The sequence below is a fragment of the Gymnoscopelus braueri genome, assembly GCF_963280865.1.
Source record: "Gymnoscopelus braueri genome assembly, chromosome: 10".
Taxonomy (NCBI): Eukaryota; Metazoa; Chordata; class Actinopteri; order Myctophiformes; family Myctophidae; genus Gymnoscopelus; species Gymnoscopelus braueri.
In genome coordinates, this window is record NC_137611.1 from 44,232,329 (window position 1) to 44,244,970 (window position 12,642).

General features: G+C 44.1%; 1 protein-coding gene across 1 annotated transcript; it reads left to right on the forward strand.

Annotated features, from left to right (window-relative positions):
• Positions 1-1,146: 1,146 nt before the first annotated feature.
• On the forward strand, positions 1,147-12,573 carry proca (protein C (inactivator of coagulation factors Va and VIIIa), a; the record flags this gene model as incomplete). The annotated part of the gene is made up of 8 exons (XM_080439922.1): positions 1,147-1,216; positions 3,309-3,466; positions 5,565-5,589; positions 5,994-6,104; positions 7,095-7,235; positions 7,809-7,927; positions 8,044-8,161; positions 11,975-12,573. The coding sequence occupies 8 exons, from the start codon at positions 1,147-1,149 to the stop codon at positions 12,571-12,573; spliced, it is 1,341 nt and encodes a 446-aa protein (XP_080296048.1).
• Positions 12,574-12,642: the final 69 nt, after the last annotated feature.

The following is a 12,642-nucleotide window of genomic DNA, read 5'->3' on the forward strand; positions in this document are numbered from 1 at the left end:
AAATATGACTTGACAGTCATATTATTAGCAGCTGCATGCTATATTTTGTGTGTGTGTGTGTGTGTGTGTGTGTGTGTGTGTGTGTGTGTGTGTGTGTGTGTGTGTGTGTGTGTGTGTGTGTGTGCGTGCGTGCGTGCGTGCGTGCGCGCGCGCGTGTGCGTGTGTGTGTGCGGCTTATCAGCATGTGTGTGTGATTGTTATCTAAGTGGTGGCAACATTTTAGACACCACACAGGTCTTCCTAACAATAGCGATCATTAAAGTAACGGTGAACATGGCCAAATAATAACTTAATATTCCAACTAGGTCTGAGGAAGCACGCTAGCATTTAGGCTAACTCTATAGCCTGACTTCTTGCCAAACCTGGCAACATTGAATGTGCGCCGCTAAACGCTAATTATGTTTTTTATATAAGTGTTGGCAACCTTCTTAGACAACACACGGGTCTTCCCAACAATAGCGAAGATTAAAGTCAGGGTGAACATGGCCAAATATCAAATAATAACTTAATAGCCCAACTAGGTCTGAGGAAGGACGCTAGCATTTAAGCTAACTCTGTAGTCTGAAGCTACATTGCACTTGCAGCGTACTGTTGTTGAAGAAACTAAGGAGCCTTGATTTCCTCAGGGAGGGGAGGGGACGGGGTGGGGAGGGGAGGGGAGCGGTGGGGAGGGGTGGTACTGCGGAGGACGGGCCGTCTCCCCATTGGCTTAAATGGGGAAGTGTCCCCATTGGCTTAAAGGAGTGAAGGACAGTCAGGACAGCCAATGATGAATAGGTGTCGTGGATGATGATGTGTCTGTCTCTTTGCAGAGCAGCCTGGCAGCTGCTAAACATGCCTAAACCTAACCCTAACCTCAGTAACAACCATGCCTAAACATAACCCTAACCTTAGTAAAACCATGCCTAAACCTAACCCTAACCTCAGTAACAACCATGCCTAAACCTAACCCTAACCTCAGTAAAACTATGCTGACAGAAATTCTGCCGGAAAATGCTCTTACTCCTTCTGGAACAGATTCACTGTAGATGTAGCCATGAATCATCTTTACTGTAAACACCTGGTAAATATAAACACGGAGAAGAGAAATGTGATTGCCTAATGCCTTTTTCTCGGACACACTGGCTGCCAGGTTTGATTGATGTCATGGCTGGCTTCGTCCTCTGTGCATCAGTGGTGCTGCTTCTGTGCTGGACGTCTGTTAGCAGCGTGTCAGGTGAGTCACCGTTTCTAGACGTCGGGTCCAGGGACCACCAGGGGTCCAAATGGACCCTTACGGATTGGGAACTCTGAGAGAGTCACAGAGTTTTGGAACATATTATCATACATGTATGTTCCATTTGTACGCTCACAGAGTTAAACTAGAAAATGTGCTCCTCGGAGCACAAGTCTCCGCCAGCAGACCCTTGCTATTTTAATCAAATGAAATCACTTACCCTATCTTTAACCATAGTTTTCTGGGAATGTTCTAATTCTTACTTAAAATAGAACATGTTACTATATCATAGCAATTATATCGTCTTCGTTTTTTGTCATTTAGGGATTCTTTGTCTCTGTTTAGTGTTCTTTGTCTCCGTTTCTTAGCTTTGGCCTTCTGCGCCTTTGCTTCTTCATCAGGTTTCAGACGATGATTTGCTGCTTCTTCAGTTTGCGTAATGGGAGTTAGTTTCATTGTGTGATCTCAGCTGTGATCTCTGTTTGAACTGGAAAGTACTGTTCCTGTCTAAGCTATTTATATATTTATATTACATATTGTGATGTCACGTGAAACTTGACCAATGTTAGGTGTTCTCAGAGGCACACACACACGCACGGACGGACGGGTGATTTGTACTGGAAGGTACTATCAAGACTGATTGATCCTGTCTTACCTCACCTCAAAAAACATAAATGGCTTTTTGAAGTGACACACCTATTTATAGGATTTTATTTCGTCATACGTCTCGCTAGCCAATCAAAAGCATTGGTGACAACATATTGTCACGTGTCACGTGAAGCTTGACCAATGTTAGCTTGGCTAGGGGGGGGGGACACACAGCGGGACAGAACGAAAACATACTCTCCACCTCTGGCGGAGACAATCAACACCGAGGATTTTACATTGGTGTCCAAGAGATTAAAACAGGGGTCTGTGACCTAATTCATATCAAACTGGGGGTCTTTGAAATTAAAACGTTTGAGAATCACTGAGGTAAATACATGAGTGGTTCACAATCATAACTGGAAGCAGAAACCCATGCAGAAACCCATTGTTGCATGGGTTTCATATAAGGCCTTTCTTTGCTTTAGCTCCTAATGCCTTGACACAGCGTTTCACCCAAACTGGGGTCCTGGCTCTCCTCTTGGGGGCATTTTTACGTCATTATTATTGTCAAAACTAATCAACAAATTGTATTTATTTTTCAACATAAAAAGTTTCAAAATAGTGAAAATGGCAGATCCACAAGCTCACAACGTGTCACATATTGACACAATCAAAATGCCAACATCAAAATAATTTACTTTTTTTCTAAATTAAGACGCGTTTCATGATTCAAGAAGTTTTAATTTGTCACTGACTTATACAGGTACAAGCAGCGAAATAAGACGGTGACAAATAATAACTCCTTGAAATGTGAGGGTTGTGAGCTGGTCAATCTGCTATTTTCACTATATTTGAAATAGAGCACCGAAGTCCTGACGTGACTCGTTCATCCCCAGGTTTGCGGAAGTAATTTCTCTATGGAGAATAACATTGGGTCATCTTAGAATCGTCTCATATAAGAATTGTGGTCCAAAAATAAACACCGCGTGTCGGCGTTATTGTCAGGGAGGAGGTTCTTTATCGTTTATGATAGTCAGTCACTTATATTTGATACAGTCTGTTTCTGGCGAAAATGTAACTAATTCGGCGGAAGTAACATTAGCGTTTTCTCACCGTCAGTTGATGCTTCATATCCATAAGAGTCAACCCGCCGGGGTCATTTGTTTATTTTTGGAACACAGTTCTTATTTGACGCGATATTAAATACGTCTATGGGATTCAGAACGGGGGTGGAAAACTGCGAACCAGGTAGACAAACAAAGGATGTGTAAATGACGTCAGACTTCGGCGGTCTATAGCTAGGGCTTTTAAGTAATTCATTCATAATGTCCTTTTTCCGTTCCTAGAAGTGTAGTGGAGTCAAAAGTACAGTATTTGCCTTTGAAATGTAGTGAGGGTTAGGTATCCACAAATACAAACACTCAAGTAAAGCACAGATACAGTAGAAAATGTACAGTACTCAAGTAAATGTACTTTGTTACTGTTTCTTCCTGGCTGTGTCCAGTGTTCTCCAGTCGACCGGAGGCCCACGCGCTGCTGAGGGCCAAGCGGGCCAACTCCTTCCTGGAGGAGCTCAAACCGGGGAACCAGGAGCGGGAGTGTAATGAGGAGATCTGTGACTTCGAGGAAGCCAGGGAGATCTTCCAGACCAGGGAGGCCACAGTAAGACCTACCAGGCTTTCACTGTCTCACTTTTATTGAAGTCATTAGAAAGTTATTTTTGATTAATGGCGCTCGGGTGGCGTAGTGGTAAAGTCACTACCCACCACCACGGAGTTTGTGGGTTCAAATCCACCGTGGTGCATCCGGTTTTGTCGAGCATCTACACGAACACAATTGGCCCGTGTTCAGGGGAGGGTGATATTGGTCATTGCACGTACTCCTACGGGCTGGGGCGGCACCTGTCAGCAGGAAGTGTTGGGCGGGAGGAGTAGGATGAAGGCTCTCTACGTCCTCCTGGTGGGGGCTCCTCACTGGCAGGTGAGTCAGTAGGATACGACAGCAGTGGCAACACATAAATGTGTGTGGGGAGGAATCGATTGGCATAACGACTAAATTGGGGAGAAAAAGGGGTAAAAATGTATTATTGTCTACTCTACTTTTTTTTTTTTATACGTTATTTTTGATCATCTTTCACTAGTATATTTTTCCACAATAACCATTCCACATAAAAACATGTTTTTGACGACTTTTGACAACTAACCCCCAAATGCCTACTCCTACTCCTACCCTTGACCCCAACCCCCAACCAGACATTTTTATTCCCTTCAAAATGACCCTTTTCCTCATCGGGACATAATGAGTACCCTGTCTGAGGCCCCTTTTCCAGGCCTGGAATCGAACCTGGGGCAATGGACCCTTCGCTAAACCCCACCCCAAAATCAATTGTCCAATGCCAGCTTAGCAACCGTTGTTAGCCTGGCATAGGTCTGGCAAGCTTTCATCACCTGGCTGCCACAGCTGTCAATGTTATTTCGCCCGCAACCCATGGCCACGGATGTTACAATTATGCACAGGACTCTCAAAAGTACCCGTATATTCTGTATTGTTCAATAAAAAGCATTTTAATCCGATCAGTGGCCATTTTCTCATAATGTATCAGAGTGCAATTCACCTACCAACCGATATGGTCACTCAGTTGAAAGCAAATGGAGAAAATGGCCACCGATCAGATTAAAATACTTTTTATTGAACAATACGGATGATACGGGTACTTCTGAGAGCCCGTACATAATTGTAACATCCGTGGCCATGGGATAAGCACTTTATATTTGAAATATGAACATTTATGTAGATGTACGGGCCATAAATGGAGAAAGTGCAAACACCAGGTTGAAGTTCATCCATGACGGTCGTGACAGTCGACCGTCGCGTATCCATGGCTATTACTCCCTCTAACATTTCCCATGTTTTTAGTTTATTGAAAAAATGTCATGCACATTTGTCCAGTGCATAGCCTACTGCAGGCCTTGTTGACTAGATTTAGAAGAGATTTTGAAGCTCTTGCTCCTGAAATGATTGATTATTTTTAAGGGGAAAAGCCATCATTTAACATGCAAGTAAATGGGTGAGAAGCAGAGATTGCCAGGCGCTGCCAGGCCTGGGTGTGACTAACTTCGCACCACCAGTCACAGAGTGGAGTGGGTGAGGCTTAGCGAAGGGTCCATTGAAGACTCCTGCTCCTCAGGCGGGCTCTCTAACCGTTCAACTATTCACCTAAAACTGGTGCTTAAAACTGGTGGAAACGCAACCTGGTTCACAGCCAGTTCCGTAAAAGCACCACGGTTCCAAGGATCCAACTGATCCAACGGAACCAGTTCTAGAACCAAAGTTCTTTTGGTGGAAAGGGGGCCATATGAGGAACCAGTTTTTCTGGTTTCATTATCCTTTTGGGGTCCTAGGCAAGCCCCCAGAACTACGGTAGAACGTTGAAGCGGCCAAGCCTGGTGGTCAAATCTGAGAATGCACTTAAATGCTACTGCACGAGCGATTCCATTGGTTCGTATTGGTTCCATATTGGTTCCTATTCTTACTTCCGGGTGCTTCAAAACGCCACTGAGCACATTCATTGAAATGATAGCTGGGGGCGGGGCAATCCGCCCTCTAGTTATATTATACCTATACTATGGTCCTACGTGGGTAGTTAAACGAGTTTGTATTTACCATAACTTATAAGGTGCAAAAAAGATTGGTAAGTGAATGGTATCATATCCTTCAAAGGGAGGAAATGATTCACTGACTGTACATTTTGAATCCACAGCTGGAGTTCTGGACCCGCTACATAGGTAAGAAAAAGTTGTATGTATGAAAAAACACACTGAAATGCAGAACACTTAACATGCAGAACTCTTATTAAGTGGCTCGTGTTAAGTGGTCAGATGGTGGGCCGCGTGCATTTTCAGAGCATGGTTATTTTGATGGTCAATCAATCGATTGTGTTCTGGTTGGATCAATGAAACTAACATAGTATAATTATACATAGTATAGATCCTATTTATTGGTATGAAAACAATATTCCTTTTCTTCAAGGTTTTAAAGAAAAAAACATTAAAAAAAATGATATTCATGTATTATTATCATTAAAATGTTTTGCGAATTATTTGGGCGCCCACTTGCAATACCCTCACGGACCACCAGTTGGACCCAGTCCACTGACTTAAAATACCATATTGATCTCGTTGTGTTTCAGATGGGAACCAATGTCTTACAAACAGCTGTGCTCATGGGACCTGTGTTGATCAATACCAGAATTATGCCTGCAGCTGTGACCCGGGTTATGAGGGGAAGTACTGTGACCAGCGTGAGTAGCATTGCATTTACTACACTTGTGAGGGCCAAATGTCCCCACAAGTGTAATAGAAAATTCAAAATATTTTTTTGAGTTACGCCTACAATTAGGAAAAGATCCAGGTTGGGGGTTATAGTTTAGGATAAGGTTTTTAGAGGTTGGGGTTGGAGTTATGCCTGATTTATACTTAGTTCCGCGCCGGTGTCACACAGGTCACACATGTCCCATGATCACAGTGTGTGTCTGTGTGTGTGTGTGTGTGTGTGTGTGTGCGTGTGCGTGTGCGTGTGCGTGTGCGTGTGCGTGTGCGCGTGCGCGTGCGTGTGCGTGCGTGTGTGTAACATATATGAGTGTCTGTTTTTTTTTGTTTTGTTTTTGTAAATCAATGCCTTCATGATCAGATCTGACAATGCGTCGGAACTGTAGATCGTTTTGCAATTTTTTCCATAAAAAAAACAAAACAAAAAACAAACACTCTAAGTGGTTTAAGAAACATGGAACCATATAGGCTGATTTTGAAGTTTTTTGTTTTCCACTTCAGGTTAAAAACTACAGCAGGGTAAAAAAAAAAGAATCACTGCACTAATAGTATACAGTGACATAAGCAACACAGCTGCAGCTAATCCAATTAATAATGGGTGTGTGAGATTGTAGGTGTGCACTGTCTAGCATGCTTACACATTGGCATGCCCTTGCCACTGGACACACCTGTGAAATGTATTTGTTTGGTGCAGCTGTGTTGCTTAACCAGTCTGCCATGTTTTTAATCTGCTGTAGTTTTTAACCTGAACTGGAAAACAAACTACAAAATCAGCCTGGGGTTTCGTTCCCCTTTAAGTGTGTCTGTGGGTTTTTATAAATATTGAATCAATGAAAAGTATTTTCAAGAGCTTGTGACTAAATAATAACTATGTTGGGTCCATTGGACCTTTTTCTGGGAAATAACAGTTTTGGACGGTATAGGCTACAAGGTTTCCAAAATGTATTGTCTGTGTTCCTCAGCCAGCATGACCGCTAACTGCTCTGTTAACAACGGTGACTGCGACCATGACTGTACAGAGATCGAGGGCAGCCACCGACGCACCTGCAACTGCATCAAAGGTTACCGACTCGACGACAATGGCAAAACCTGTGCCCCTATTGGTGAGACAATTGCCTTAAATGTCTTTCTTTCTTTTTTAACCACTTAAACCCTCTATCAGTAGTCAAACGGATCTGAGTTACAGTACATGAACTTTTTTCCATTTACGCCCAAATCTCTTCACCAAAAATTGCCGATCTATAAGCTCACCAGAATACGGATGCAGGCCTCGACTGATTACATTTAGAGTGCTTGCCACTGCTGTTTTAACCCACTGGCTCCTCACCTGCTAGTGAGGAGCCAGCACCGGGAGGACGTAGAGCCTTCGTCGCCCTCCTCCTGCTCGATACTCCCCGCTGACAGGTGCCGTCCCAGGAGTACTGTACGTGCAGTGACAAATAACACCTTCCCCGCCCGGCTTCCCTCCCCCAAACACGGGCCAATTGTGTTTGGGGGATAATTTCCTTAGACTAAATCTGACTTTATGTTTTTTAGCAACCAGTCTAGTCATCCCCATGGCCAGTAGAGAGATGCAGGTTTAAAGTCACTTGCAAAGCTTCAGTTACAGTATATTCCTTCCGGAGAGTTGGCAAGTTGAAGTGGCCACCCTCTTTCTGTCTGTATCTCCTGTACAGGAAGATCCTCATGTGGTCAGCTTCTGATCAGCAGGACGTCATACGACGGGCCAGTGGAAGGCCTGCTTCCCTGGATGGTGGGAGGGGAGGTGGGCAAGAAGGGGGAGAGCCCTTGGCAGGTAAAACCTAACTTCACAGTATGTCACTTTATTAAAAAAGAACCTGTTGCCTCGGTACTCGTCATCATGTGAGCATATTATATAGTGTGTGTGCGTGTGTGTGTGTGTTTTAATAGGCTCTGTTACTGAATGCCAGAGGCAGGTTCCACTGTGGAGGCGTTCTGATAGATGAGAACTGGGTTCTGACTGCAGCTCACTGTCTGGAGAAGAGCCTCCGTTTCAAAGTGCGACTGGGTGAGCTATACGTTTCTTTACTCCAGGGTTTCTCAAAGTGTTTCATGCCAAGGACCCCCAAATTGATCGCGTGCGGTTAGGGTTAGGGTTAGGGTTAGGTATAGGGTTAGTAACCGTCGGAAAGGCGACATGTCGGAAAGCCGACATGTAACCCCCTTTCACGCATACTGGTCACTACAGTGGACAGCTATTAAAATGTCATTTTCTTTTATAAGAATAGGTTTGGCAGAGTTGCATATATGAGCCACCACAGTGGACTCTAAAGCATCACCCTATACACTGTCTGCTACACACTGGCCAGCCGTTGTAACTGCAAAATAATCTTGTCAATATCCAAGATGGCTGACAGAAATGTAAACAAGCCCAACAGCTCAGGAATATGGATTCCTTCTAAAGTAGGAGACCCTTGCAAGTATTGATTTTGTGTTGGGAGGAAATCATGATGACCATCTGTCCACTAAATTGGAAGTCATGCATGACACAATTTATACTATTGCTGCTACAGTTTGCTCTTGAAAATGCTTCATCTGCAGCAATGTTTTTGGATATAAATCAATGCATTGATATTATTAGAAAGTAACCTGCATTGTTTGTATCAAAAATAATATGTTGTGCATCATTATTTACGAGTACATTTATGTCTATTTATATTTTGTAGAGCTCAAGTGCAGCCTATTATAAAGCCCTATAGGAGAGTGGAGCAACTATCATATAAGTGAGGATGATGCTAGTGGCCAGTCGTGATCAATGGCTGCTAGAAAAAGAAGGATCAGCGAATGATAGCAGTGACCGTGGAGCTGTATAAAAAATATTAAAAATGTCCTAAACATTTTCGATATTTTTCTAATATTTAAAAAATAGCAGATGTACAAGCTCGCAGCACGGCACAAAGTGTCACGCTGTGAGCTTGTAGATCTGCTATTTTTCAACAGCCAACATAAATGGATAAAAAGGTAAAAATGATTGTGATGCTATGTTAACTACTTTTGCTGGACCCCCTGGAACACCCCCAAGGAACTGTGGGGGTCCCCGGACCCCACTTTGAGTACCAATGAGTATACAGTCGCAAATGCTTTACTTGCATCCACACAGAGGATAGGTGTATAATTTCAATAAGGGAATGAATCCCTATAGGCCTAGATTTTTGTTTTCCTGTTCAGGTCAAAAACTACAGAAGTGTGATGTAATATAATTAATAATATATGCTTTATTCGTTGCTGTCCGGCAGATACCAGCTAACTCATTTTTTACGCTTTTGCATTTTTTCCCCATAAATCATTGAACACCCTTTACGTCTGTGTTGGTAAGAAAAAAATTGTGCTAAATTCCACCGGAGTTGGCTGGTTTTGCTGACTCCAGGCTCCACCCCCTTTGACTCATTGTGAGCTTGGAGGTCCATTCAGCTGTTCTTATCAATGATGAACAAAACCTCCTAATTCCACTTTTTTTTTTCATTTCCTGAAAAATGAACATTTTGGAGTTAGCTGGTTTCTGCCGGACAGCAGAGATTTAGGTGTGCAAATGTGCCACAATGGAAACAAGCTTCAGCTTTTTTGTGACATTTCCATGTTGATGCTTTTGCATGTTGGCTATATTTGTAATTAAAGTATTCTATCTGTTCTATCTCTCTAAGTTGATAAAAAAGACATTGCATGGTTAAAAAGGTAAAGAAAAAACATAATTTAGCAACTGGGATATCATACAAATAACACCCGTCAGCCAACAATGGTGTAGATTTCCTCTTTGGCTTGGAAACTAGGTAGATTAACCAGTCACTCTGGCACGTGAAATAATTAGGAGCACACTTTTAATTTGCATACAATAAATAGCATCTGTTTTCTGCTTGGGATTCTACATCAATCAAGTGCTACTTTATAGATGTTGTAGCCACTTACATACAGTAGTACATGACTGTGTGTGTGTGTGTGTGTGTGTGTGTGTGTGTGTGGGTGTGGGTGTGGGTGTGGGTGTGGGTGTGACGTGTGGTTGTCCATGAATTCAAGGCTTCATGGGGTGTGTAATTGATAGAAAATAGGTAATTGTTTGGGTGAACTACTCCTTCAAGCATATGGCGTGAGATACTCGCTCCAACTTGCTGACGGACTATATCATGATAGTCAAATAGAAGCATTTACTAGACACAAATAAGAATTCATATTGATTGATGTAACTTCACATTAATTCCCAAACTCTGTCTGTCATAGAGGAGTGATATTAACCTTACATTTTGTCTTGTCACTTATTTTGGAAGGCTCACATCCTACAGTACCTGTGGTTTCCTGTTTTCTGCTGCCTTCCTTGCAAGTCAGTGCCTCTTTTCAGGCAACTTCCCTATTCTTGTGGTTTGTCCTCTGCTGACACTGCTGCCACGGTTACACTACTATTATCTTTTATTTTTTATATTTTTTACAGAGAGGTCAAAGGTCAAAGCATCGTACACTTTACCTCTCTAGCCCTGTGCTGATCACAGTTAACACATAACAACTCCTCGGTACAGACGGTGTGCTCTGTGAGGTGTACATACAGTACCTGCCTGTAAGGTTTACACACCTGTATATACAGTATTCAATACACAGTACTCTATGCCTTGGTACACATAGAAGTTGAGTCCATGATGAACCGCTTCAGTCTGCGGAGGAAGGAGAGCTGTTGTCTGGTGGGCGTGTGGTGTGACCAGCCTAGGTTCTTGCTGATGTGAACCCTGGTGGAACCTGGCACCACGATGGTCAGGGGTTTCACTTCCTCTCTGTACACCAGAGAGGAACCGTTTTTCATTCTCAAGGACCCCCAGTTATCCCCACTGACCATATATTTTATCTCTGGGACCCCAAACTACACTGTACAAGTGTTAATTTAACTCTGAGAGAGCACAAATCGACCCAAATAGAATCATTTGGAATGGTTTGGTTCCATGGAAGTTACAGGTCCATGATGTCCATTTGGACCCCTCTGGTGGTCCTCTGCTCTGACGATGAGAAACATTGGTGTAGACTCGGGTTTGATAAACTGGTGGAGTTTTTTATAGAGGAGGAATGTGGGCCACTGGCTATACTGGAGCTGCGGGATAAGAGGTGTGCATTGTCATCTCTGACGCATGGTTCGTGTGTAATAGCTACCCCTTTAAGAAAATGTACATTAACAGCCATAAAATTTGTATTGTGTGCGCACCGCGAAGCGCACTTTGTTCAGTGCGTGTATATGGTTCGATCGGTGAGTCGTGAAGGACGGGGATCGCGTGACCTGGTCAAGTCTATTTTGGGGGTCACCAGCCAAAAAGGTTGAGAACCACTGCTGTGTAGACCGGCTCATCGTTGTCTGTAATCAGGCTGATTGGCGGTGATGCTGTCAACGCTCCTTTTCCTGCTGAGGGCGGCTCAGGTCCTTTGATGTGTGCTGTCAGATGGTGCAGGTGTTTTACCAATCAACCGGTTGTCGCAAGTGTCTTATTTTATGCTGCAGTCTGCTGGGGAGGCAGCGTGACTGACAGGGATGCTGCCGAGGCTGGACAAGCTGGTGATGACGTCTGGCTCAGCGCTTCGCTGAATGCTGGACTCCCTGTGGAGCAGGGTTATTCAAGTTTAATAATTTTGGGGGTTTTTTTGTTAAAAATGTCAGTTTAGTTTTGATTAGCCTTTAAAGCGGGTTTTCTAGTTTAGTTTAGTCAGGGTCAGTGGAGATTTTCTCTGCCGTTCTATAGCCCATACATTGAACTTAGAGCTCCCCATCATATCGATAAGCAGAAATCTCTGATATTTTGGCTACGCAAGACTATAATAATGTCTCCTCGTGCTTTTAAACCCATCACTACTGCAGGTGACTACGAGCGCTTTAAGATTGAGGGAACGGAGGAAACCTTGGCGGTCGATCAGAACGGCATCTTCAAGCATCCCAACTACACTATGAGCAGCATCAAGGTGGACAACGACATCGCCTTGCTCCGCCTCGCCACCCCCGCCCCGCTCTCCAACTTCATCGTCCCCGCGTGCCTCCCGAGCCGCAGCATGGCCGAGCGCGTGCTCCACCTCAACGGCACGGTCACTGTGGTGACCGGCTGGGGCGAGGAAGGCGAGGATACCGGGAAGTTCAACTCGGCGCTCAACGTCATCAAGGTCCCGCTGGTCGACCACAGCACGTGCGCCAGCGCGATGACCCACAACATCACCGACAACGTGCTGTGCGCCGGCATCCTCGGCCAGGCTGTGGACGCCTGCAAAGGGGACAGCGGCGGCCCCATGGTCACTTTGTACAGAGACACGTGGTTCCTGGTCGGCCTGGTGTCGTGGGGCGAGGGCTGCGGCAAGAAAGACAAGCTGGGCATCTACACCAAGGTGTCCAACTACAACGACTGGATTGATCAAATACGTGAAGACTGGGACAAACGACCCCAAACGGTTTTCTTTCGTTTAGCTTAGAAAACTGCAAGAGATGAATGAATGATTGATTATAACCCACGTTTTGAAGAATATAGCATCACAAAGAAA